This window comes from Callithrix jacchus, chromosome 1 (assembly GCF_049354715.1).
Source record: "Callithrix jacchus isolate 240 chromosome 1, calJac240_pri, whole genome shotgun sequence".
Taxonomy (NCBI): domain Eukaryota; kingdom Metazoa; phylum Chordata; class Mammalia; order Primates; family Cebidae; genus Callithrix; species Callithrix jacchus.
In genome coordinates this window covers 140151646-140175135 of record NC_133502.1, presented here as the reverse complement: position 1 = coordinate 140175135, position 23490 = coordinate 140151646, and the positions used below count along the sequence as shown (strand labels likewise).

The 23490-nt window shown below is 40.5% G+C and overlaps 2 protein-coding genes across 37 annotated transcripts in view; both read left to right on the top strand.

The window, feature by feature from the left end:
• The window catches only part of APTX (aprataxin), a 58301-nt gene extending 43749 nt beyond the window's left edge, over positions 1 to 14552 (top strand). For 27 of the 36 annotated variants that reach the window (XM_078370534.1, XM_054257073.2, XM_008998233.6 and 24 more), the window contains 2 exons: positions 3535 to 3638; positions 4742 to 5632. In XM_078370534.1, coding sequence (XP_078226660.1) covers positions 3535 to 3638; positions 4742 to 4896 — 259 coding nt within the window. In that variant the 3' untranslated portion in view covers positions 4897 to 5632. Of the gene's footprint in view, positions 1 to 3534; positions 3639 to 3766; positions 3867 to 4741; positions 5633 to 13333; positions 13417 to 13799; positions 14019 to 14219 lie in introns of those variants that run through there. The other 9 variants (XM_078370550.1, XM_078370590.1, XM_054257084.2 and 6 more) reach the window with 5 other exon arrangements.
• On the top strand, positions 5899 to 7946 carry LOC118155343 (eukaryotic peptide chain release factor GTP-binding subunit ERF3A). Its single transcript, XM_035307640.3, has one exon. It carries the CDS (start codon positions 5987 to 5989, stop codon positions 7484 to 7486), a length of 1500 nt encoding a protein of 499 aa, XP_035163531.3. The 5' UTR covers positions 5899 to 5986; the 3' UTR covers positions 7487 to 7946.
• Positions 14553 to 23490: the final 8938 nt, after the last annotated feature.

Here is a 23490-nt window from a genome sequence, read left to right as displayed (position 1 = left end):
GTTTTCAATTAAGAAAATATAAAAAAATTGGCTGGGAGCGGTTGCTCAAGCCTGTAATCCCAGCACTTTGGGAGGCTGAGGTGGGTGGATCACAAGGTCAAGAGATGGAGACCATCCTGGTCAACATGGTGAAACCCCGTCTCTACTAAAGATACACAAAATTAGCTGGGCATGGTGGCGCGTGCCTGTAATCCCAGCTACTCGGGAGGCTGAGGCGGGAGAATTGCCTGAACCCAGGAGGCGGAGGTTGTGGTGAGCTGAGATCGTGCCATTGCACTCCAGCCTGGGTAACAAGAGCAAAACTCCGTCTCAAAAAAAAAAAAAAGAAGAAAATATAAAAAATTAAGTTTGAAGCAGAACAAAGACCTTCCATATACCACTGCTAACTAAACTGTAGAGCTTATTTGAACTTCACCCATTTTTCCTGTATTATTCTTTTTCCAGAATCCAATCTCACATTTCATTAATTTGTTCTTTCTTCTTAGTCTCCCTCAATCTGTGATAATTTCTACTTTCCTGTCTTTCATGACCTTGAACTTTTGATGCATACTGGTTCATTGTTTTTAAGATGTCTTTTAATTCGGGTTTGTCTAATTTTTTTTCATGATTGGATTGACGTTATGCATTTTTAAAAAAAATTACTGAAGTGATATTTCTGATTGTGTCTTTTTCAATATATCGGGGTGCATGATGTAGAGTTGGTTTATTACTGGTGATGTTAACTGTGATTATTTTCTTAAGGTGGTGTCTGCCAGGTTTCCATCTTCAAAGTTACTGTTTTTCTTTTTTTTTTTTAATTGATGAATATTTTGGGGGAGATATTTTGAGACTGTGCTACTATTTCTCCTCAAACTTGCACCCGATGATTTTAGCATCTATTGGTGCATCTTGCCTGAAATAGTTATTGTATTGTATTTATTCTATGGTGACTTTATACTTCCTTCATCTAACTTGTTAGTTGAAATTATTCTTTGTGAAAGAGCTGTTCTGTCTTTTTCATTAGTTACTTATTCAATCATTTAATAGTATGGACTCATGGATGTTTATTCTATACGTTATAATTTAGTACTATAATTATTTTGTTTCTCAAATTGTTCAGCTTTGGTTATTGAAAACCCCTTTAGGTCAACTCTTGTGTCACTTTTATATACTTCCAGCATCTTTTGGGCAATTCTTGATTTTCTGGCCCCACAAGATGTTCCAGGTTTATCTGGAGTGAACCACTTCTCTAAAAAGACCTAGGTCTTTTTTTTTTTTGGAGAATGATATTTATAAACTAAGACTTGGGCACTAGGTTTCTGTGAGAGAAGTGGTTGATTCCAGAGTGTCCTTGCTTCTAGGTCCTCTCAGCCAATAGAAACAGAAATACATGTATGAGTCCTAACCCATACATACACACACACACACACACACACACACACACACCCCTATAATTCTGTGTTTATCTACCTTTATTTGTGTGTGGAAAACCATGAGTTCATATTCATATCTCTGATGCCATTCCAACTCTGTGAGTTTCATTCTTGTTTCTCTTTTTCCTTTTTTTGTAACTGCTTTCCAGCAGTGAGAAACCTGGCTCTCATTAGTTACAATAAATTCATTTACTTGTTCAGTCCTAGTGTACCCATGAAATAGTTACAGGATTCCTACCCATACCACTGTGAGAAAGACACTAACTAACTAGAGTACAGTACTTGCCTGTAATTCTTTTTGTCTTTAGCCTTTTGGTATTTAGTCAAAACACTGTTCTCCAAAGCTAGATTAGTTATTACATTTTCTTCCTCACTCCCTTTAGTGTGGTTTCCTCACTCATTTGTAATACAGCTGTGCTTATTTATTACTGCCTATATTTCATTTTGGGTTCTGCACACATATTGACTAATTTTGATTGTTTATTGGGAGAATGTGACATATTACTGATTTTAAGACTGAAAGCTGTTATACAAAAAGGCATTTTACTTGGCTTAACAAGTCCAAAAGAGCACTCTTGATTTTCTTCCCCAAACCTGCTTTTTCACCTAACCTTTTTTATCTCACTAAGTAACACTGTCCCAAAACATGCAGCCCATTAATAAGTTCTGTTGGTTCAATTCCAAAATGTATTCAAAATAGGATTGCTCCTTGCCATCTCAGCTGCTACAGCTCAGCTCTAGTGTAAGCTGTGATTTTCTGGCCTAGACTGCTGTAGCAGCCTCCCTAACTGGTCTCTCCATGTCCCTCCCTACTCTTCCTACAGTCCTTTCTTCACACAGCAGGCAGAGTGATCTTTTAAACGTATGAATCAGGTTGCCCTTCTGGGCTTGGTTTGTGAGGAAGGGCTGGGCCCAGCCTGTCAGGAGCACTGAAGCTTGTTTCTTGCTGTCCTTTCCATCTCAGCTTTACTCTCTTCTCACCTCCAGCTGGCTAGGTGTGGGAAAGACCTGCCAGAGCCACAGAGGATGAGGTGGTTCCTGTAGCCAAGAAGATGGACAAGATGGTGCAGAAGAATACAGCTGGAGCATTGGATTTGCCAAAGGAGCTTAAAAATATTCAGCTTCTCGGGTAGCTGGGATTACAGGTGCCTGCCACCACACCTGGTTAGGTTTTTTGTATTTTTAGTAGAGACAGGATTTCACCATGTTGGTCAGGCTGGTCTCGAACTCCTGATCTCAAGTGATCTGCCTGTCTCAGCCTCCCAAAGTGCTGGGATTACAGGTGTGAGCCACCCCACTCGGCCACATTTTCAAAAGAATGAATTTAATAATAAAATAGTCCCACTTTTTGTGGTCTATTTTAAAATTTGTAATTCAAGTTTTTTGTTGTTTTAAAAAAGTGTAAATCAGATAATAGCACTCTTTGGTTGAAAATTCTTCAGTGGCTTCCCGGTAGATTCAGAATAGAGGGCAAACCCCTTGTTGGCCTTTAAGGCCCTTTATGATCTGGCTCCTGCCATGTCTCTGCTGCTTGGCTCCAACAATTCAGGCCATACATTTGGGCTGTATTACCTTCTTTCTGTTTCTTGGTTGCACTGAACTGTTCCTCATCTCAGGGCCCTTGCTCTTGGCCTCCTCACTATCTGAGACACTCTTCCCACAGACCTTGCTTGCCTGGCTGCTGTCTCATTTCAAGTCACTTCCTGGGAGATGCTTTCCCCTAACACTTTTAACTAAAGAGGCAACTTCTACCCCCTGGTACTCTATCCCAGTTTCCTTATTGTTTTCTTAGCGATGTTAACTCTTTGAGTTTTCTTCTGTTTATTTAATTGCTTATTTATTATTTGTGTTTCCTCCTTAACATACAATTTCTATAAGGGGAGAGGCTTTTCCCATTTTGTTTCTTGCTAAAGTCTCAGTGCCTGGAACAGTGTTTGGCCCTAGTACATACTTACTGAGCATTAAATATTCTTAAGTAAATGAATGATTCAGTTGAATTAAATGGACACACTATCAATACAAAGAATGTGAATGCAGTGTATGAATTGAGTATGGCTTAATTATTTTGATTAAGCCATAGTTGTTAAAGAGTTTAATGCCCAGTTTTTTTTCTTTCAACTAGCCATGTACACCTTCATGTGATCAGCCAGGATTTTGACTCTCCTTGCCTTAAAAACAAAAAACATTGGAATTCTTTCAATACAGAGTACTTCCTAGAATCACAAGGTAAACAGTGTTCTTTGGTTTTCACATTTGTTTCATTTTCTGAGCTGTTCTCATATTTGATTCGATTGTTTCCCTGAATAACAACCTGACCTAAAAAACCTATGTACAACTTTGTGTTCCCTATAAAGGGAGCCCTATGAAAAGAAACTGGATGATTTGGATTGTAGTATTATTGCCACTTTGCTGTGAGTTGCCTTCTTGGGGGACCTAGAAAGCTATTATGTCAAGGTCAGTGTTTTATTGTGACACGGGGGGCTTAAAGGCTGTTGTGAGAATTATTGGAGTTCATGGATAAGAAAGCTGTGGACCGGGCCGGGCGCGGTGGCTCACGCCTGTAATCCCAGCACTTTGGGAGGCTGAGGTGGGTGGATCACGAGGTCAAGAGATCAAGACCATCCTGGTCAACATGGTGAAACCCCGTCTCTACTAAATACAAAAAAAAAAAAAAAAAAAAAAAAATTAGCTGGGCACGGTGGTAAGTGCCTGTAATCCCAGCTACTCAGGAGGCTGAGGTAGGAGAATTGCCTGAACCCAGGAGGCGGAGGTTGCGGTGAGCCGAGATAGCGCCATTGCACTCCAGCCTGGGTAACAAGAGCGAAACTCCGTCTCAAAAAAAAAAAAAAAGAAAGCTGTGGACCGTTCTTTGTCTCTTCTGCCATCAGTTGGGTGGGAGCTTCGGGGCTCCCTCATGTCGGGAATGGTGAAATAGCAGGGGGAAGGCTTTGTATATGTAGAATAGATCATTTCCTGGTATGTATACTGTGGAGCTTACGCATTGCTGGGGTGTTCACAATGGCAGCTGTCATTTATCAAGGGCCAACCAGAGATAAAGTACTGTGATAAGCTCTTGCCAGAGTAACATGGATTGCCTAGAGTGTGTCCTGAAGGAGTGTATTATTTCAAAGCTAAGTTGCTCGTATTTATAATCTGATCAAGCTCTTTTTGCCTGAGTTAAGTCTAAACTCAAGCTTATGAGCTTTAGAATACCTGGCCTGGCATACTGATTGGAGTCATGGTTTTGATTTCTTTCTTTTTATTTTTTTTGGTATCTCATATTGGTTTTCTAGAGTAGCTGGGACTTGACTTTTCTTCCTTGCTTGCAGCTGTGATTGAGATGGTACGAGAGGCTGGTAGAGTGACTGTTCGAGATGGGATGTCTGAGCTCTTGAAGCTGCCCCTTCGTTGTCATGAGTGCCAGCAGATGCTGCCTTCCATTCCTCAGCTGAAAGAACATCTCAGGAAGCACTGGACACAGTGACTCTGCGGAGCCTGAACTGCTGCTGCGAGTGTGACCAAGAGCAAACTACTGGCACCTATTCTGGGTTGCTTGTGAACTTCTACTCACTTCCTAAATTAAAACATGCAGCTGTTTCTCAACTTTTTTTCTATTATTGAGTGGCCACAATGTAGAGTGGCTCATAGTAGTTCAGGAATTAGGAATTTGGGTTTGTTGTAGATGTATTCTCTGGTGAGGGTGGCTGAAATATACCTGACCCACCATCTTCAGGACCCATATCAGGTCTGACCAGTGGGAGCAAAGCCATGTTCACGTTGATCTAATGCATAGTATGGAAGCAGTGGGCTGGTTATATATTTCTGTTTCTTAGATTTATCCTCTACCTCTGTAGGCATAGACACCCTTTAAACAGAGCAGCCAGAGTGGCCTCTTGTTTATCCTGAAGATACTGATGGGTCTTGTTTTCTTTTGATATTCTTTCCCCTTCCTTCATGGGGAGGCTTAGTTTGTCCAGTCTTTCCATGCCCTTCTATCCCAGATCACCTAAATGCTCCCTTCTCAGGAATTCTGTCTCATGAGTTCTTCACTGTGAGCAAAGAAGCCAGATGAGGGTGTAGAGGGTGGAGTTTTCTTCTAAATCAAGGGTTCCTGGCTGGCGAGGAAACACTCAGCCACATGTTCATTATGATTCAGCTATGAAGTCGCCTTGGAACTGTTGTCTGAAAATAAAGTTAATTTAATTGAGGCTCTCTCTTAAGTAGGTGCAAACTGTCGAAGTTCAGCCGACAATCACAGCGGATACCAATGCATGAAAAGGTGACTGGTGAATGAAAAAGTTGCACAGAGCCACTACTTTATTTTTCCCTGAGAACAAGTTTGGTTGAAACAGTTGTATTTAGTTGTTTTTTGGGATAATATTAGAACTAAAGGTGAAGGGAAAACTAAAACGTTGTTTTTGATCAAATTGTGGATATTTTGGGGATGTGACTTTTCACTCAAATTGTGAGGAAAAAGAAAACACCCGAGAGCAAAGAACTACTGAGGCGAAGCACCTGTGGAATCCTCTCAAGAGGAGCAGTCATTGTGTGAAGGTTCAAATTCAGCAGTTAGCATGGAACTTTCAGAACCCGTTGTAGAAAATGGAGAGACAGAAATGTCCCCAGAAGAATCATGGGAGCACAAAGAAGAAATAAGTGAAGCAGAGCCGGGGGGTGGTTCCTTGGGAGATGGAAGGCCGCCAGAGGAAAGTACCCATGAAATGATGGAGGAGGAAGAGGAAATCCCAAAACCGAAATCTGTGGTTGCACTGCCTGGTGCTCCTAAGAAAGAGCATGTAAATGTAGTATTCATTGGGCATGTAGATGCTGGCAAGTCAACTATTGGAGGACAAATAATGTATTTGACTGGAATGGTTGACGAAAGGACACTTGAAAAGTATGAAAGAGAAGCTAAAGAGAAAAACAGAGAAACTTGGTACTTGTCTTGGGCCTTAGACACAAATCAGGAAGAACGAGACAAGGGTAAAACAGTAGAAGTGGGTCATGCCTATTTTGAAACCGAAAAGAAACATTTCACAATTCTAGATGCCCCTGGCCACAAGAGTTTTGTCCCAAATATGATTGGTGGTGCCTCTCAAGCTGATTTGGCTGTGCTGGTAATCTCAGCCAGGAAAGGAGAGTTTGAAACTGGATTTGAAAAAGGAGGACAGACAAGAGAACATGCAATGTTGGCAAAGACAGCAGGTATAAAACACTTAATTGTGCTAATTAATAAGATGGATGATCCAACGGTAAATTGGAGCAATGAGAGATATGAAGAATGTAAAGAGAAACTAGTGCCATTTTTGAAAAAAGTTGGCTTCAATCCCAAAAAGGACATTCACTTCATGCCCTGCTCAGGACTTACTGGAGCAAATCTCAAAGAGCAGTCAGATTTCTGTCCTTGGTACATTGGATTACCGTTTATTCCGTATCTGGATAATTTGCCAAACTTCAGTAGATCAGTTGATGGACCAATCAGGCTGCCAATTGTGGATAAGTACAAGGATATGGGCACTGTGGTCCTGGGAAAGCTGGAATCAGGATCTATTTGTAAAGGTCAGCAGCTTGTGATGATGCCAAACAAGCACAATGTGGAAGTTCTTGGAATACTTTCTGATGATGTAGAAACTGATACTGTAGCCCCAGGTGAAAACCTCAAAATCAGACTGAAAGGAATTGAAGAAGAGGAGATTCTTCCAGGATTTATACTTTGTGATCCTAATAATCTTTGTCATTCTGGACGCACATTCGATGCCCAGATAGTAATTATAGAGCACAAATCCATCATCTGCCCAGGCTATAATGCGGTGCTGCATATTCATACCTGTATTGAGGAAGTCGAAATAACAGCCTTAATCTGCTTGGTAGACAAAAAATCAGGAGAAAAAAGTAAGACCCGACCCCGTTTTGTGAAACAAGATCAAGTATGCATTGCTCGCTTGAGGACAGCAGGAACCATCTGCCTTGAGACCTTTAAAGACTTCCCTCAGATGGGTCGTTTTACCTTAAGAGATGAGGGTAAGACATTTGCAATTGGAAAAGTTCTGAAACTGGTTCCAGAGAAAGACTAAGCATTTTCTGGGTGATCCTGCACAATACTGTGAGGAAGATTGACTACAAAAGCCTACTTCACACCGCCTTCTCTTATTTTCTGCCCATTGATAAACCTCTCCCCATATTTTGCAAAGAGAAAATTCACAGCAAAAGTCCACATTATATCAGCTTTCTCATATTAAGAGCTCTGCTATGCCACTATTGAATTTTTCCCAAGATTCTCGCCCCTAGCCGCCCCCCCTTCAAACTCTGCTTCCTTGGTCAGATTTGGCAATAGCTTTGTAAGTGATGTGGACATAATTGCCTACAATAATGAAAACCTACAAGAATTTTTTTTATTTTTCATTTTCCCCTTAGGCATATTTAGTATTTTTTTCCCCAGGCAGATCATTCTGAGTGTGCGTGTGTGTGTGCACATGTTACAAAGACAACTACCATGTTAATAAAATATTCAATTTGAAAAAAAAAAAAAGAAAACACCCTTAACAAAAGCTTCTTCTGGAGAGAAAAAGCCTCACTCCATAGAGACATTTGAACTCAATGTGTTTTACAAGCAAGATGCCACAGTGGTGACTTAGTGAGCATGGGTATAGTAATAATTACATAATTAATGATCATAGCAGCTCGCATTTGTCTCACTCCCATATGCCCTGCATTATGCTAAACACTTTGCTGAAATGATCTCATTGAATTCTCACTGTACACAACTCTATGAGATTAGGTACTATTGTGATTTCCCTTTAATGGATGAGGATCTAATAATATTCCATAATGGGTCCTGGGCACCATCCAAAATTGGTGTTGATTCTGATGCATCAAACTCATTATTTCTGAACAGTATAAATGCAAGACTAACAACAGAAGCCATAGAAGGCCAGGGTCCTTGGATCTGTGCTGATCAAAAGCTTTGTGTGGTATTTCATTGATTTCCCTGAGATCATCCAGTTCCTTTAGCCCTTTTTGTCCATCTCTCACTACCCAACGTCTTTCTTCTCTTTACTCTGCTCCTTCTGCACTCCAGGAATGTAATCCTTACCTCATTAGCCCATCCATCCATAGTTCTTTCCATCTGGCTTGACGCTGGGCCTTTGGGCCTGCTTGATTGTCTGCTTCTTCTCCTGCAGTCGTTGTCTACTTACCCTGTGGCTTCTGGAAGTTCTTCTCCAACCCTGCTGCATTCGTAGTCTTTTCTGTGCAGTCATCAGGTACCAAGTACAGAAACTCTTGAAAATCATGGGCATATTAGTTAAGAACAGGCTCTGGATTCAGACCTGGGTTCCAATCCTGGCTCTGCTACTCAGAGCTGAGGAATCTTGGGCAAATTACTTATTTTCTCTGAACTTCAGACTTCACATATGTAAATGGGCATAACAGAGTTGGATTATAAGGATTAAATAATCTATGTAAAGGGTTTAGCACAGTATCTGGCATGGAGAAGAACCCAATAAATGGTAACTGGAAGCCTCTGCTTTTATCTGAATGGAGTTTGGGAAGGAGGATTCACCTGATCCATGCCTCTCTCTGCATCTGAAGCCTTACCACCCCTAGAAACTTTCTAAATATGTACTCCCTGGACTCCTTAGGTCAGAATTACTGGCTTCCCTTTAAAAAAATATAAGCACTGGGGGTTTAACCCCAGAATTACTGAGTCACAATCCTGAGGGCCTAGGAATTTTCATTTAAACCATCCAGGGTGAACTTTATTTTACTGAGGTTTCAGAACCACAATATAAATGAACCTTTGGCTTCAAAGCACCTTGCATTTCTGAGGCTTCCAGATTTGGCTGTGCCCTGCCAGGACACAATAGCATTTTCTGGTTAGCTGCCTGGGCCTGTCATAGGACTACCTTCCCTCTGCTGACTCAAGGTTATTTCAGAGTCCACGGAGACCTCTGGCATTAGGTGAAGGGGAGTCCATCGTTACAGGGATCAGCGCTTCCTTTCTTAGGAGTTTGACAGAGCCCCTTGGGCCCCTGGGTCTTAGGAGCCAGGTCTGGAAATGACTTCCCCCTCAATGGCTCCCATTCCCTCTTCATGCCCAGAGGTCAGTCCAGGGGCTTGTCTAGAACCTGTAATGAACACTACCAGCCTTAGGCTCAGAGCGTAAGTGTTTTTCCTCCTCTGGGTCTGTCTTTGAGATACCCAGGTACAAATGGTCTTTGTAGGGACCAGATCATACTTGAGGTGGTCGTTAAGGATGTCTTCTGATTCAGGGACATTTTCTAGAGCCTGGCATCTCATGGTCACACAGACTGGACATGGCTGGATATCAGAGATTCAGGACTTATCTGTCAGTGTTGGCCTAACTGCTTCCCTCTGCTTCCAACAACTCCAACTCAGAGAGAGACTTTTGCAGACCTCTGAAGATTCTACCACAGACTAATTTTTTCAAATGTGATGGAAATAATGAACATTATGTACATTCAGCATAATGTACATTTACATATTTTGTATATGTCATCAGAGAGTTTATGGAGCCACTGAAGTGCTTCTGTAGGGTCTATGGACCCTAGTTTAAGAATCTCAAGAGAGAAGGATCATCATCCGCATCTGGGATGTACAGGAGAGGGTTCCAGGTCACCGTGGAGGACTGGCATCCATCACCATGCCTGGCTAATTTTTGCATTTTTAGTAGAGGCAGGGTTTCACCATGTTGGCCAGGCTGATCTCAAACTCCTTAGCTCAAGTGATCCACCCACATTCACCTCCCAAAGTGCTGGGATTACAGGTATGAGCCACTGCACCTGGCTTTTTCTTTTTTTTAAAAAAATATTTTAGCAACCAAAAAGCAGCATTGTAGTCCTGGCAGCTACAAATTGAAAGTTGACACTGCCCCCACCCCCAACCTGTACTGTTTAACATTTATTGGAGAAAATAACTATCTTCATTCACATTGAAGAATTAGTTGCTGGCCAAGGACCTTTTGTAGAAGCTTCCCCAGAAACTAGGAGGTCCTCTTACAATGCTGGTTGGAGTTGCCAGGGTCCAGAGGCACCTCCATGTCCTGGGTCACCAGATAACCAGCCTTGCTGCTCTTTCCCCAGCTGCATTCTGGAGGTAAGAGGCTGGGCCCAGGGCACAGGAGGGGGCATCTGGGAATGTCTGAAGAGCCAGTTGAGCAGCTGGATTCTTCTCTACTATGGATAGCATTTCCACAATCACAAGCATTCCCTAGGTTACAAATAACATTGCTCAGAGACTAGCAACTTTTTTCTGTTGCTTTCAAGAACTGGTAAAGTGGAAGATGTTTATGACAAAGCAAGAGGGTCAATAGGTCAAATGCTAAAATATGGTCCCTCCAGCTGGCCAGGCATTAGGAAAGACCCAAGTGGTGGGAGGGAGGCCCCAATAGGTATCTGTATCCCCGCATCTCCACAGTAGCTCAAACCCACATAAAGGGGACACCTTTATGTGAATGAGAAAAGGTACCCCCTGGAGGCAGAAGCTTTTAGCTCACACTCACTTGAGACTGAGGGCCATAAGACTGTACAAGCTTACAGCGTGGATCCCTGTTTCTAATAAGGTTCTCTAGAAAGGTAGTTTTTTGATTCTCATCTTGTACCCAATGAAGTTAAAAGAATCTGGAAGAAAACAGGCTTCCAATAAAATTTTGTTGTGTGAATGACACCTGTGTCAATACACTTGGAATGGATGTAGGAAAAACTTTTTCTGTTACATCTGAATTTATCAAACGTGTTGTCCAGTGAGTATGCGTCTATGCCCTGAGAAAGTTTTTTTCTTTTTTAAAAAAATCCTTCTTTTTACAGGTGTTGACCTTTAATTTTTATTATTTAAACATTTTTTTCTTGCCTTCATTTTTTCTTCATATGACTTTGGAAACATTCTGATAAACATCTTGCTGCCAGTGTTTATGGGAAAAAGTACATCTTACAGGTTAGAATTAGCAGAACATAAGCATGTTAATATTTTTCCACAGAATGTTCCAAATTATCATTCTTTACTAACAAAGCAAGTGATTAGGGAAATTGGGGTTTTCCGTACTTTTTCTATGAATTGTCTATTTTCGGGGCCTCCCACGTTTGGCCACCAGATGGCAGCATTTGAACAATAAATTTTTAATTGTCTTTTATAAGACAGCTGTTTTTGAAGCACTTTTATATATCTTATGTTTCCTCAATACTTCAAAATTAAATATGTAAGGGGCTTTTAAAATAATACTGATGTGTGTTTAACAGATCTCCTAATTAAGATAGACGTTTGAGGGAAAACCAGTGTGTGGGTAAAAATACGAAAAATACACTATTGACCAGGAGGCTCTCTGTTGGACTGAGAGGCGAAATAGACTCTAAAGTTGGCTGGAAGCTGGGCTTAGTGGCTCACGCCCGTAATCCCAGCACTTTGGGAGGTCGGGGCTGGCAGATCACTTCAGGTCAGGAGTTCGAGACCAGTCTAGCCAACATGGCAAAACCCCGTCTCCACCAAAAATACAAAAATTAGCCAGATGTGGAGGCATGTGCCTGTAATCCCAGCTACTTGGGAGGCTGAGGCATGAGAATTGCTTCAACCCAGGAGGCTGAAGTTGCTGTGAGCCGAGATTGCACCATTGCACTCCAGCCTGGCGACAGAGCAAGTCTCTGTCTCAAAAAACACACAAACCCAACAAAACATTCTTTCTATTAAAAAAAAATTAGTAATAAAGTTGGCTACAGCCAAGGTTGAAGCCTGATTCTGGTACTCATGAAATGGGTGTTGGGGCATGTCAAATGCATGATAGTTGTTGAAAGAAAATATGCTGGCAAATTTTCTTAATTTGACCCCAAGTTAGAAACCTTCTCATTGCAAGAGGACCTGGGAGTAGCACTGGAAGCAAACACTTCTTTTGGGCATATTCTTGAAAAATGGCATCATTTTTACGTCGATGATTGTTAAGTCACTGGTGGTCAGATATTAGAGGAAGCACTGTCAAAGCAGGATGGTCAATACACAGAGGTATTAGGTAAAGTAAAGGCTGTGTCTGCATTTTCCATGGGTCAGCTTCCCCGCAAACCTTCTTTTGTTAGAAGAACCTAGCTTCATCTATTTTCCAGCTCTGCCAAGCCTTCTGTCTTTTAAGGAGGCAGAATAAAAGTCCCAATGCCAAATAGTACAGAATATTAAAATTGAAATGGACTTTATATACCAGGGCTCCTGACGTTTTGAGGGAGTTGTAGATCCAGAATTTGGTGAAGATGATATCCCCCTTCCCATATGTTTTGCATGTAATTTCAAGAGAGGCACTCCAAAAATCAATAATCCATGGATTATCTAGGGAAGATCTTCTCAGCTGGGTGTGTGTGTGTGTGTGTGTGTGTGTGTGTGTGTGTTCCCTAGACTCTAATTATTTTGAACCAACTGGCAGGCCTTTTTTCCAAACTACACACAGAAAGTCACTCTGCTACCACTGGGCATCTAATTTCTCCAGTGTTTTGGGCCGACAAACTTTAATCTTTTGCCTGGAGAATCTGTCAAAACTCTTTATTTTAGTAGCCTCTGATGTTCCATTGAGGGATTTGAAACATAGAAGTGATTGTTATAATACCAGCAACCAAGTTATGTTCTAATTAAACATCAAGAGTGTTTGCATTCCCAAATTCATGCTGGGGGAGAATATACTAAAACGTTAATTAGCGATCCTCTCTTGGTGGTAAGAATGTGGATAATTTAAATTGTGTTATATTGTTGTGCATGCTTCTAAATTAGCTACAGTGAATACATATTTGGGGGTGTGAAAAAAGCTTCAAATTTTATTTTAAAAAGTGATAGGTCACAAAGGAATGTAATCAACATTCAATTGTTTATATTAATAGCTGATAAAGCAAAAAATGGCTAATAATTTGTTTTTTTTTTTTTACAAATAATACCAGTTTCATTAGAGTATTCTATGGCCCTCCAGAGACAGGCATCCTGCAAGACCAGATTTGCTTGAGTCAGAATGACACACGTGAAGGTAATTCATGTCCTGGATCTGATGTTCCTAACAGTAGATCTAGAAAAGCAGTGGCTTTTTCTCTGTTTGCCCCAACCTCAATGTCTGTAAGACACCAGCTACGTTTTAGTTATTCAAAATTGTCCGTAGCAACTTTCTGTTTGTACTTATAAATGCCTTTCACCACTCATTGAGATCCCATGACTTCCCTTGCAAGTTATCTTCATATGAAATGTTATTCTAGGTTTCCAAATATTGAACCACCCTTGAATTCTGGGGGTGAATCCTCTTGGTTCCCTAGGGCTTCTCTTTCAGGGCTGATTTTGACTCTGAAACATTTATGATGGGATGGGTTTGGGGAATAAGATTTATAGATTCATTTATGTATTTGGTCTGGTCCCCAGATTTTGACAAAAGTATCAGGAAAAGGGGAAGAAAGATGGAACTTGAAAATGAGAAGAATGGTTACAATTTTGGCTTGTTGAATCAGTTCCCAGAACATCCTTTGTAGTAGAGAAATCAAGTAATGGGAGAAGTGGAAAGAAAACAAAAAAATCAGTGAAGCTAAACCAATCTACATAGTGAAGAGAGAAGGGGGAGAAGGACTAAAAAAGATATATGAGGTAAATATTTGAGGCAAACTCTAAGGCATCTGTAAAATGGGAGCTTTAGAGTGTCCTGGGAGATTTGGGGAAGAGAGGAAGGGGATTTGAAGAAGGATTGGTCTCTCTGGGTATAAATGAATCCTAAAGATATGTTTTTGAGAGATGCAAGCAAAGATTATATACTGGATTTAATGTTTTGTTTTTTTCTTTTTTTGCTAGGGACAGGGTCTCCCCAGGTTGCCAGGCTGGTCTTGAACTCCTGGCCTCAAGCGAGCCTCTCATCAGCCTCCTAAAGTATTGAGATTATTGGGATGAGCCACCGCACCTGGACTTTTGGCCAAATTTTGACTTCTGTTCCTATTCCACTTTCTCATATCTTGCATTTTGTATTTCTTCTTTTTTTATTGATTACATTTGCTAGTTGTTTGCTTATAAGATGGTGTTTTTTAAATTTTTATTTTAGAAAAGTAGTTCTTTATAACGATTTTATTTTTGCATTTCTTTTCCTTTGCTTTCTTTTTCTTTTAATAAAACTTTTGAGTCAAAAACAAAGTTCACATACTTTAATATTAAGAATTTTCTATGGCTCGGCGTGGTGGCTCACACCTGTAATCCCAGCACTTTGGGACGCTTAGGCAGGTGGATTGCCTGACGTCAGGAGTTCGAGACTAGCCTGACCAACATAGTGAAACCCCGTCTCTACTAAAAATACAAAAAATTAGCTGGGCCTGGTGGCAGAGACCTGTAATTGGAAGGCTGAGGCAGGAGAATCACTTGAACCCAGGAGGCGGAGGTTGCAGTGAGCCAAGATTGCGCCATTGCACTCCAGTCTGGGCAACAAGAGCAAGACTCTGAATCAAAAAAAAAAAAAAAAAAGATTAAAAAAAAAAGAATTTTCTTTTGTCTGTGTGTGGTGGCTTACACCTGTAATACCAGCACTTTGGGAGGCTGAACTAGGCAGATTGCTTGAGCCCAGGACGGAGTTCATGAGCCCAGGAGGGAGTTCAAGATCAGCCTGGGCAACATGGTGAGATTCTGTCTCTACAAAAAATAAAAAAAATGAGCTGGGTGTGGTGGCACACACCTGTAGTCCTCCCTGCTCGGGAGGCCAAGGTGAGGACTGCTTGAGTCTGGGAGGTCAAGGCTGCAGTGAGCTGTGGTCATGCCACTGCACTCCAGCTTGGGTGGCAGAGTGAGAACTTGTCTCAAAAAAACAAAAAAAGAATTTTATTTTTATTACGAATTAAATTTTTAAAAATAATGAAAATATTTATGGTTACAAATTGAATGCTGGGTTGGACCTGAGATTTACAGAGACTATCTTGGCTGTTGATAACAAGAAAATAGTTACTCTAGTTTCGAGACTTGAACCATCAAGTGTTCTTGTTTCCTTCAGAGAAGTCACATGTCAGGATGCTAAAGTGTAACTCTAGGATAAGGCTTTGTTTCTTCATATTTCACAATTTCTTGCTTTTGAGATGGGTTCTCACTCTGTCACCTAGGCTGGAGTGCAGTGGCATGATTATAGCTCACTGTAGCCTTGAACTCCTGGGTTTGAGCGATCCTTCCACCTTAGCCTACAAATATTGTTTCTTCCTATTTTCTTTTTCTTTCTTTCTTTTTGAGTCTGAGTTTTGCTCTTGTTGCCCAGGCTGGAGTTCAATGGCATGATCTCAGCTCACTGCAACCTCCACCTCCCGGGTTCAAGTGATTCTCCTGCGTCCACCTCCCTGATAGCTATACAGTAGCTGGGATTACAGGCATGTGCCACCATGCCTGGCTAATTTTGTATTTTTAGTAGAAACAGGATTTCTCCTTGTTGGTCAGGCTGATCCCGACCTCAGGTGATCCACCGCCTTGGCCTCCCAAAGTGCTGGGATTACAGGTGTGAGCCACTGTGCCCGGCTTTTCTTCCTATTTTCTTATACATGTGTATGCCTCTACCCCACCACCACGAAAACACAGGATCTGCCATTAGTTGTTTATACTTCAGCATGATTTTATAGATCACTATTATCTCTTCCAGACAGAAATTTGCATTTCAATTCTGTTTGTACAACAAAAAGCTTTGTCCTCAATTGAAGAACTTTTAATTTTGATGAAGTCCAACTTTTCAATTTTGTCTTTTATAAATTGTGCTTTTGGTGTTGTAAAGTCATTGCTAAACTGGCCTAGATTTTTCTTCTTTGTTATCTTCTAGGAGTTTTATAGTTTTATGGTTTAGATTTATGTCTGTGATCTATTAGGTCTATGAGTCAATTTTGTGAAAGGGGTAAGATCTTTACTTAGATTCATTTTCGTGAATGTCCATTTGAAGGATTTTTTTTTTTTGAGAGAAGAAAAAAAAGGAGTGAAGGAGAGGAAGAAAGAGGAAGAAGAAGAGGGAGAGAGAACGGAAATGTTGCTCTATTCTAAAAAAAATGGGCATTAATAATGGCCAATCAATATTTCATTTAAACCTATGAGTAGGTGTGATGTGGTATTGACAAGAATGTATATTTTGTGTATTTAAAGTGGAGAGCTCTATAAATATTTATCAAGTTTACTTGTTCTGGATCTGAGTTTGAGTCCTTGATATCTTTATTTTCTGTCATATTGAGTCTAAGTCTCTATGTATCTGGGTGTTAGGATCGTTAGCTCTTGTTGTTGCATTGATCCTTTTACCACTATATCTTTGTTGCTTTAAAATCTATTTTATCAGATACGAGAATTGCAACTCCTGCTTTTTATTTATTTGTTTATTTTTGCTCTCCATTTGGTTGGTAAATCTTTCTCCATTCCTTTGTTTTGAGTCTTTGTGTATCCTTGCATGTGAAATGGGTCTGGATGTAGCATACGTTGGGTTTTGGCTGTATCTTTTGATTGAGGGATTTAGTCGATTTAAATTTAGGATTACTGCCATTTGATGTTAATTGGCTGTTTTATCCTTTCGTTGATGTAAATTCTTCTTTATGTTGATGCTCTTTACTTTTTGGTATATTTTTGGAAAGGCTAATACTGGTTGTTCCTTTCTATGTGTAATGCTTCTTTCAGAAGCTCTTGTAAAGCAGGACTGGTGGTAATAAAATCTCTGAGTACTTCCTTGTTCATAAAAGATTTTATTTTTCCTTCAGTTGTGAAGCTTAGTTTGGCTGGATATGAAATTCTGGGCTGAAGATTTTGTTCTTTAAGGATGTTGAATATTGGCCCCCACTCTCTTCTGGCTTGTAGAGTTTCTGCTGAGAGATCTGCTGTAAGTCTGATAGGTTTACCTTTGTAATTAACCTGACCTTTCTCTCTGGCTGCCCTTAGTATTTTCTCCTTCGTTTCAACCCTGTTGAATCTAACGATTATGTGCCTTGGGGTTGCTCTTCTTGAGGAATATCTTTGTAGTGTTCTCTGTATTACCTGGCGTTGAATATTGTCCTGCTTTGCTAGTTTAGGAAAATTTTCCTGAATAATATCCTGAAGAATATTTTCCAGCTTGGATTCATTCTCTCAGTCGCATTCAGGTACACCTATCAAATGTAAATTTGGTCTTTCCACATAGTCCCACATTTCTTGGAGACTTTGCTCATTCATTTTTATCCTTTTTTCTCTAATCTTGTCTTCTTGTTTTATTTCATTAAGTTGGTCTTCGACCTCTGATATCCTTTCTTCTGCTTGAACAATTCGAGTGTTTAAACCTGTGCATACTTCTCGGAGTTCCTGTATTGTATTCTTCAGTTCCATTAATTCACTTATATTCCTCTCTAAGTTGTCTATTCTCATTAGGATTTCGTCAAACCTTTTTTCAAAGTTCTTAGTTTCTTTTACATTGGGCTACAACGTGTTCTTTTAACTCACAGAAGTTTCTTTTTTTTTTTTTAAATTTTTTATTGGATTTTAGGTTTTGGGGTACATGAGCAGAGCATGCAAGACAGTTGCGTAGGTACACACATGGCAGTGTGCTTTGCTTTTCTTCTCCCCTTCACCCACATTTGGCATTTCTCCCCAGGCTATCCCTCCCCACCGCCCCTCCCACTGGCCCTCCCCTTTTCCCCCCAATAGACCCCAGTGTTTAGTACTCCCCTTTCTGTGTCCATGTGTTCTCATTTTTCATCACCCACCTATGAGTGAGAATATGCGGTGTTTCATTTTCTGTTCTTGTGTCAGTTTGCTGAGGATGATGTTCTCCAGATTCATCCATGTCCCTACAAACGACACAAACTCATCATTTCTGGTTGCTGCATAATATTCCATGGTGTATATGTGCCACATTTTTCCAATCCAGTCTATTATCAATGGGCATTTGGGTTGATTCCAGGTCTTTGCTATTGTAAACAGTGCTGCAATGAACATTCGTGTACACGTGTCCTTATAGTAGAACGATTTATAGTCTTTTGGATATATACCCAGTAATGGGATTGCTGGGTCAAATGGAATTTCTATTTCTAAGGCCTTGAGGAATCGCCACACTGTCTTCCACAATGGTTGAACTAATTTACACTCCCACCAACAGTGTAAAAGTGTTCCTTTTTCTCCACATCCTCTCCAGCATCTGTTGTCTCCAGATTTTTTAATGATCGCCATTCTAACTGGCGTGAGATGGTATCTCAATGTGGTTTTGATTTGCATCTCTCTGATGACCAGTGACAATGAGCATTTTTTCATATGGTTGTTGGCCTCATATATGTCTTCTTTCGTAAAGTATCTGTTCATATCCTTTGCCCACTTTTGAATGGGCTTGTTTGTTTTTTTCCTGTAAATCTGTTTGAGTTCTTTGTAAATTCTGGATATCAGCCCTTTGTCAGATGGGTAGACTGCGAAAATTTTTTCCCATTCTGTTGGTTGCCAATCCACTCTAGTGACTGTTTCTTTTGCCGTGCAGAAGCTGTGGAGTTTCATTAGGTCCCATTTGTCTATTTTGGCTTTTGTTGCCAATGCTTTTGGTGTTTTGTTCATGAAGTCCTTGCCTACTCCTATGTCCTGGATAGTTTGGCCTAGATTTCCTTCTAGGGTTTTTATGGTGCCAGGTCTTATGTTTAAGTCTTTAATCCATCTGGAATTAATTTTAGTGTAAGGTGTCAGGAAGGGGTCCAGTTTCTGCTTTCTGCACATGGCTAGCCAGTTTTCCCAACACCATTTGTTAAACATGGAATCCTTTCCCCATTGCTTGTTTTTGTCAGGTTTATCAAAGATTGTATAGTTGTATGTATGTTGTGTTGCCTCCGGTGCCTCTGTTTTGTTCCATTGGTCTATATCTCTGTTTTGGTACCAGTACCATGCTGTTTTGATTACTGTAGCCTTGTAGTATAGTTTGAAATCCGGTAGTGTGATGCCCCCCGCTGTGTTCTTTTTGCTTAGAATTGACTTGGCTATGCCGGCTCTCTTTTGGTTTCATATGAAGTTCATGGTGGTTTTTTCCAGTTCTGTGAAGAAAGTCAATGGTAGCTTGATGGGGATAGCGTTGATTCTGTAAATTACTTTGGGCAGTATAGCCATTTTCACGATATTAATTCTTCCTAACCATGAACATGGAATGTTTCTCCATCTGTTTGTGTCCTCTCTGATTTCATCGAGCAGTGGTTTGTAGTTCTCCTTGAAGAGGTCCCTTACGTTCCTTGTGAGTTGTATTCCAAGGTATTTTATTCTTTTTGTAGCAATTGTGAATGGCAGTTCGTTCTTGATTTGGCTTTCTTTAAGTCTGTTATTGGTGTAGACGAATGCTTGTGATTTTTGCACATTGATTTTATATCCTGAGACTTTGCTGAAGTTGTTTATCAGTTTCAGGAGTTTTTGGGCTGAGGTAATGGGGTCTTCTAGGTATACTATCATGTCGTCTGCAAATAGAGACAATTTGGCTTCCACCTTTCCTATTTGAATACCCTTTATTTCTTTTTCTTGCCTGATTGCTCTGGCTAGAACTTCCAGTACTATATTGAATAGGAGTGGTGAGAGAGGGCATCCTTGTCTAGTGCCAGATTTCAAAGGGAATGCTTCCAGTTTTTGCCCATTCAGTATGATATTGGCTGTTGGTTTGTCATAAATAGCTTTTATTACTTTGAGATACGTTCCATCGATACCGAGTTTATTGAGGGTTTTTAGCATAAAGGGCTGTTGAATTTTGTCAGATGCCTTCTCTGCGTCAATTGAGATAATCATGTGGTTTTTGTTTTTGGTTCTGTTTATGTGGTGAATTACGTTGATAGACTTGCGTATGTTGAACCAGCCTTGCATCCCCGGGATGAATCCTATTTGATCATGATGAATAAGTTTTTTGATTTGCTGTTGCAATCGGCTTGCCAATATTTTATTGAAGATTTTTGCATCTATGTTCATCATGGATATTGGCCTGAAGTTTTCTTTTCTTGTTGGGTCTCTGCCGGGTTTTGGTATCAGAATGATGTTGGTCTCATAAAATGATTTGGGAAGGATTCCCTCTTTTTGGATTGTTTGAAATAGTTTCAGAAGGAATGGTACCAGCTCCTCCTTGTGTATCTGGTAGAAATCGGCTGTGAACCCGTCTGGACCTGGGCTTTTTTTGTGTGGTAGGCTCTTAATTGCTGCCTCAACTTCAGACCTTGTTATTGGTCTATTCATAGTTTCAGCTTCCTCCTGGTTTAGGCTTGGGAGGACACAGGAGTCCAGGAATTTATCCATTTCTTTCAGGTTTACTAGTTTATGCGCATAGAGTTGTTTGTAATATTCTCTGATGATGGTTTGAATTTCTGTGGAATCTGTGGTGATTTCCCCTTTATCATTTTTTATTGCATCTATTTGGTTGTTCTCTCTTTTCTTTTTAATCAATCTGGCTAGTGGTCTGTCTATTTTGTTGATCTTTTAAAAAAACCAGCTCTTGGATTTATCGATTTTTTGAAGGGTTTTTCGTGTCTCAATCTCCTTCAGCTCAGCTCTGATCTTAGTTATTTCTTGTCTTCTGCTGGGTTTTGAGTTTTTTTCATCTTGCTCCTCTAGCTCTTTCAATTTTGATGATAGGGTGTCAATTTTGGATCTCTCCATTCTCCTCATATGGGCACTTATTGCTATATACTTTCCTCTAGAGACTGCTTTAAATATGTCCCAGAGGTTCTGGCACGTTGTGTCTTTGTTCTCATTGGTTTCGAAGAACTTCTTTATTTCTGCCTTCATTTCATTGTTTACCCAGTCAACATTCAAGAGCCAGTTGTTCAGTTTCCATGAAGCTGTGCGGTTCTGGGTTGGTTTCTGAATTCTGAGTTCTAACTTGATTGCACTATGGTCTGAGAGGCTGTTTGTTATGATTTCAGTTGTTTTGCATTTGTTGAGCAGTGCTTTACTTCCAATTATGTGGTCAATTTTAGAGTAGGTGTAATGTGGTGCTGAGAAGAATGTATATTCTGTGGATTTGGGGTGGAGAGTTCTGTAAATGTCTATCAGGTTTGCTTGCTCCAGGTCTGAGTTCAAGCCCTGGATATCCTTGTTAATTTTCTGTCTGGTTGATCTGTCTAGTATTGACAGTGGAGTGTTAAAGTTTCCCACTATTATTGTGTGGGAGTCTAAGTCCTTTTGTAAGTCATGAAGAACTTGCCTTATATATCTGGGTGCTCCTGCATTGGGTCCATATATGTTTAGGATCGTTAGCTCTTCTTGTTGTATCGATCCTTTTACCATTATGTAATGGCCTTCTTTGTCTCTTTTGATCTTTGTTGCTTTAAAGTCTATTTTATCAGAGATGAGAATTGCAACTCCTGCTTTTTTTTGCTCTCCATTTGCTTGGTAAATCTTCCTCCATCCCTTTATTTTGAGCCTTTGTGTATCCTTGCATGTGAGATGGGTTTCCTGTATACAGCACACTGATGGGTTTTGGATTTTTATCCAATTTGCCAGTCTGTGTCTTTTGATTGGTGCATTTAGTCCATTTACATTTAGGGTTAATATTGTTATGTGTGAATTTGATACTGCCATTTTGATGCTAAGTGACTGTTTTGCCCATTAGTTGTTGTAGATTCTTCATTATGTTGATGCTCTTTAGCATTCAGTGTGATTTTGGAATGGCTGGTACTGGTTGATCCTTTCTATGTGTAGTGCCTCTTTCAGGAGCTCTTGTAAAGCAGGCCTGGTGGTGACAAAATCTCTGAGTACTTGCTTGTTTGCAAAGGATTTTACTTTTCCTTCACTTCTGAAGCTCAGTTTGGCTGGATATGAAATTCTGGGTTGAAAGTTCTTTTCTTTAAGAATGTTGAATATTGGCCCCCACTCTCTTCTGGCTTGTAGTGTTTCTGCTGAGAGATCTGCTGTGAGTCTGATGGGCTTCCCTTTGTGGGTGACCCGACCTTTCTCTCTGGCTGCCCTTAGTATTCTCTCCTTTATTTCAACCCTGTTGAATCTGATGATTATGTGCCTTGGGGTTGCTCTTCTTGCGGAATATCTTTGTGGTGTTCTCTGTATGTCCTGCAATTGAGTGTTGGCCTGTCTTGCTAGGTGGGGGAAATTTTCCTGGATGATGTCCTGAAGAGTATTTTCCAGCTTGGATTCATTCTCTTCATCCCCTTCTGGTACACCTATCAAACGTAGGTTAGGTCTTTTCACCTAGTCCCACATTTCTTGGAGACTTTGTTCATTCCTTTTTGGGCTTTTTTCTCTAATCTTGGTTTCTCATTTTATTTCATTGAGTTGGTCTTCGACTTCAGATATTCTTTCTTCTGCTTGGTCGATTCAGCTATTGAAACTTGTGCATGCTTCGCGAAGTTCTCATATTGTGTTTTTCAGCTCCTTTAATTCATTCATATTCCTCTCTAAGTTATCCATTCTTGTTATCATTTCCTCGAATCTTTTTTCAAATCTTTTTTCAAGGTTCTTAGTTTCTTTGCATTGATTTAATACATGATCTTTTAGCTCACAAAAGTTTCTCATTATCCATCTTCTGAAGTCTAATTCCGTCATTTCGTCACAGTCATTCTCCATCCAGCTTTGTTCCCTTGTTGGTAAGGAGTTTTGGTCCTTTCTAGGAGGCGAGGTGTTCTGGTTTCGGGTATTTTCCTCCTTTTTGCGCTGGTTTCTTCCCATCTTTGTGGATTTGTCCGCTTGTCGTCTGCGTAGTTGCTGACTTTTCGATTGGGTCTCTGAGTGGACACCCAGAATGTTGATGATGAAGTATTTCTGTTGCTTGGTTTTCCTTCTACCAGTCTAGCCCCTTCGCTGTACGACTGCTGAGGTTCGCTCCAGACCCTGCTTGTCTGGGGTGCACCTCTAGCTGCTGTGGCACAGCGAGGGATGCTACCAGTTTCTTTTTCTGCTCTCTTTGTCCCAGGATGATGCCTGCCTAATGTCAGTCTTTTGGATATAGAGGGGTCAGGGAGCTGCTTGAGGAGACAGTTTGTACTTTATAGGAGCTTAATTGCTGAGCTGTGCACTCTGTTGTTCATTCAGGGCTGTTTGGCTGCTATGTATGATTCTGTTGCAACAGAGCTCATTAAAAAAACCCTTTTTTTTCTCAAATGCTCTGTGTTGAGGGGTTTGGGCTTTATTTTTGGATGTCCGTTGAGGTCCT

Excerpts from the sequence above, each read along its gene's own strand:
- LOC118155343 (XM_035307640.3), top strand. The coding sequence starts at position 5,987 with ATGGAACTTTCAGAACCCGTTGTAGAAAATGGAGAGACAGAAATGTCC.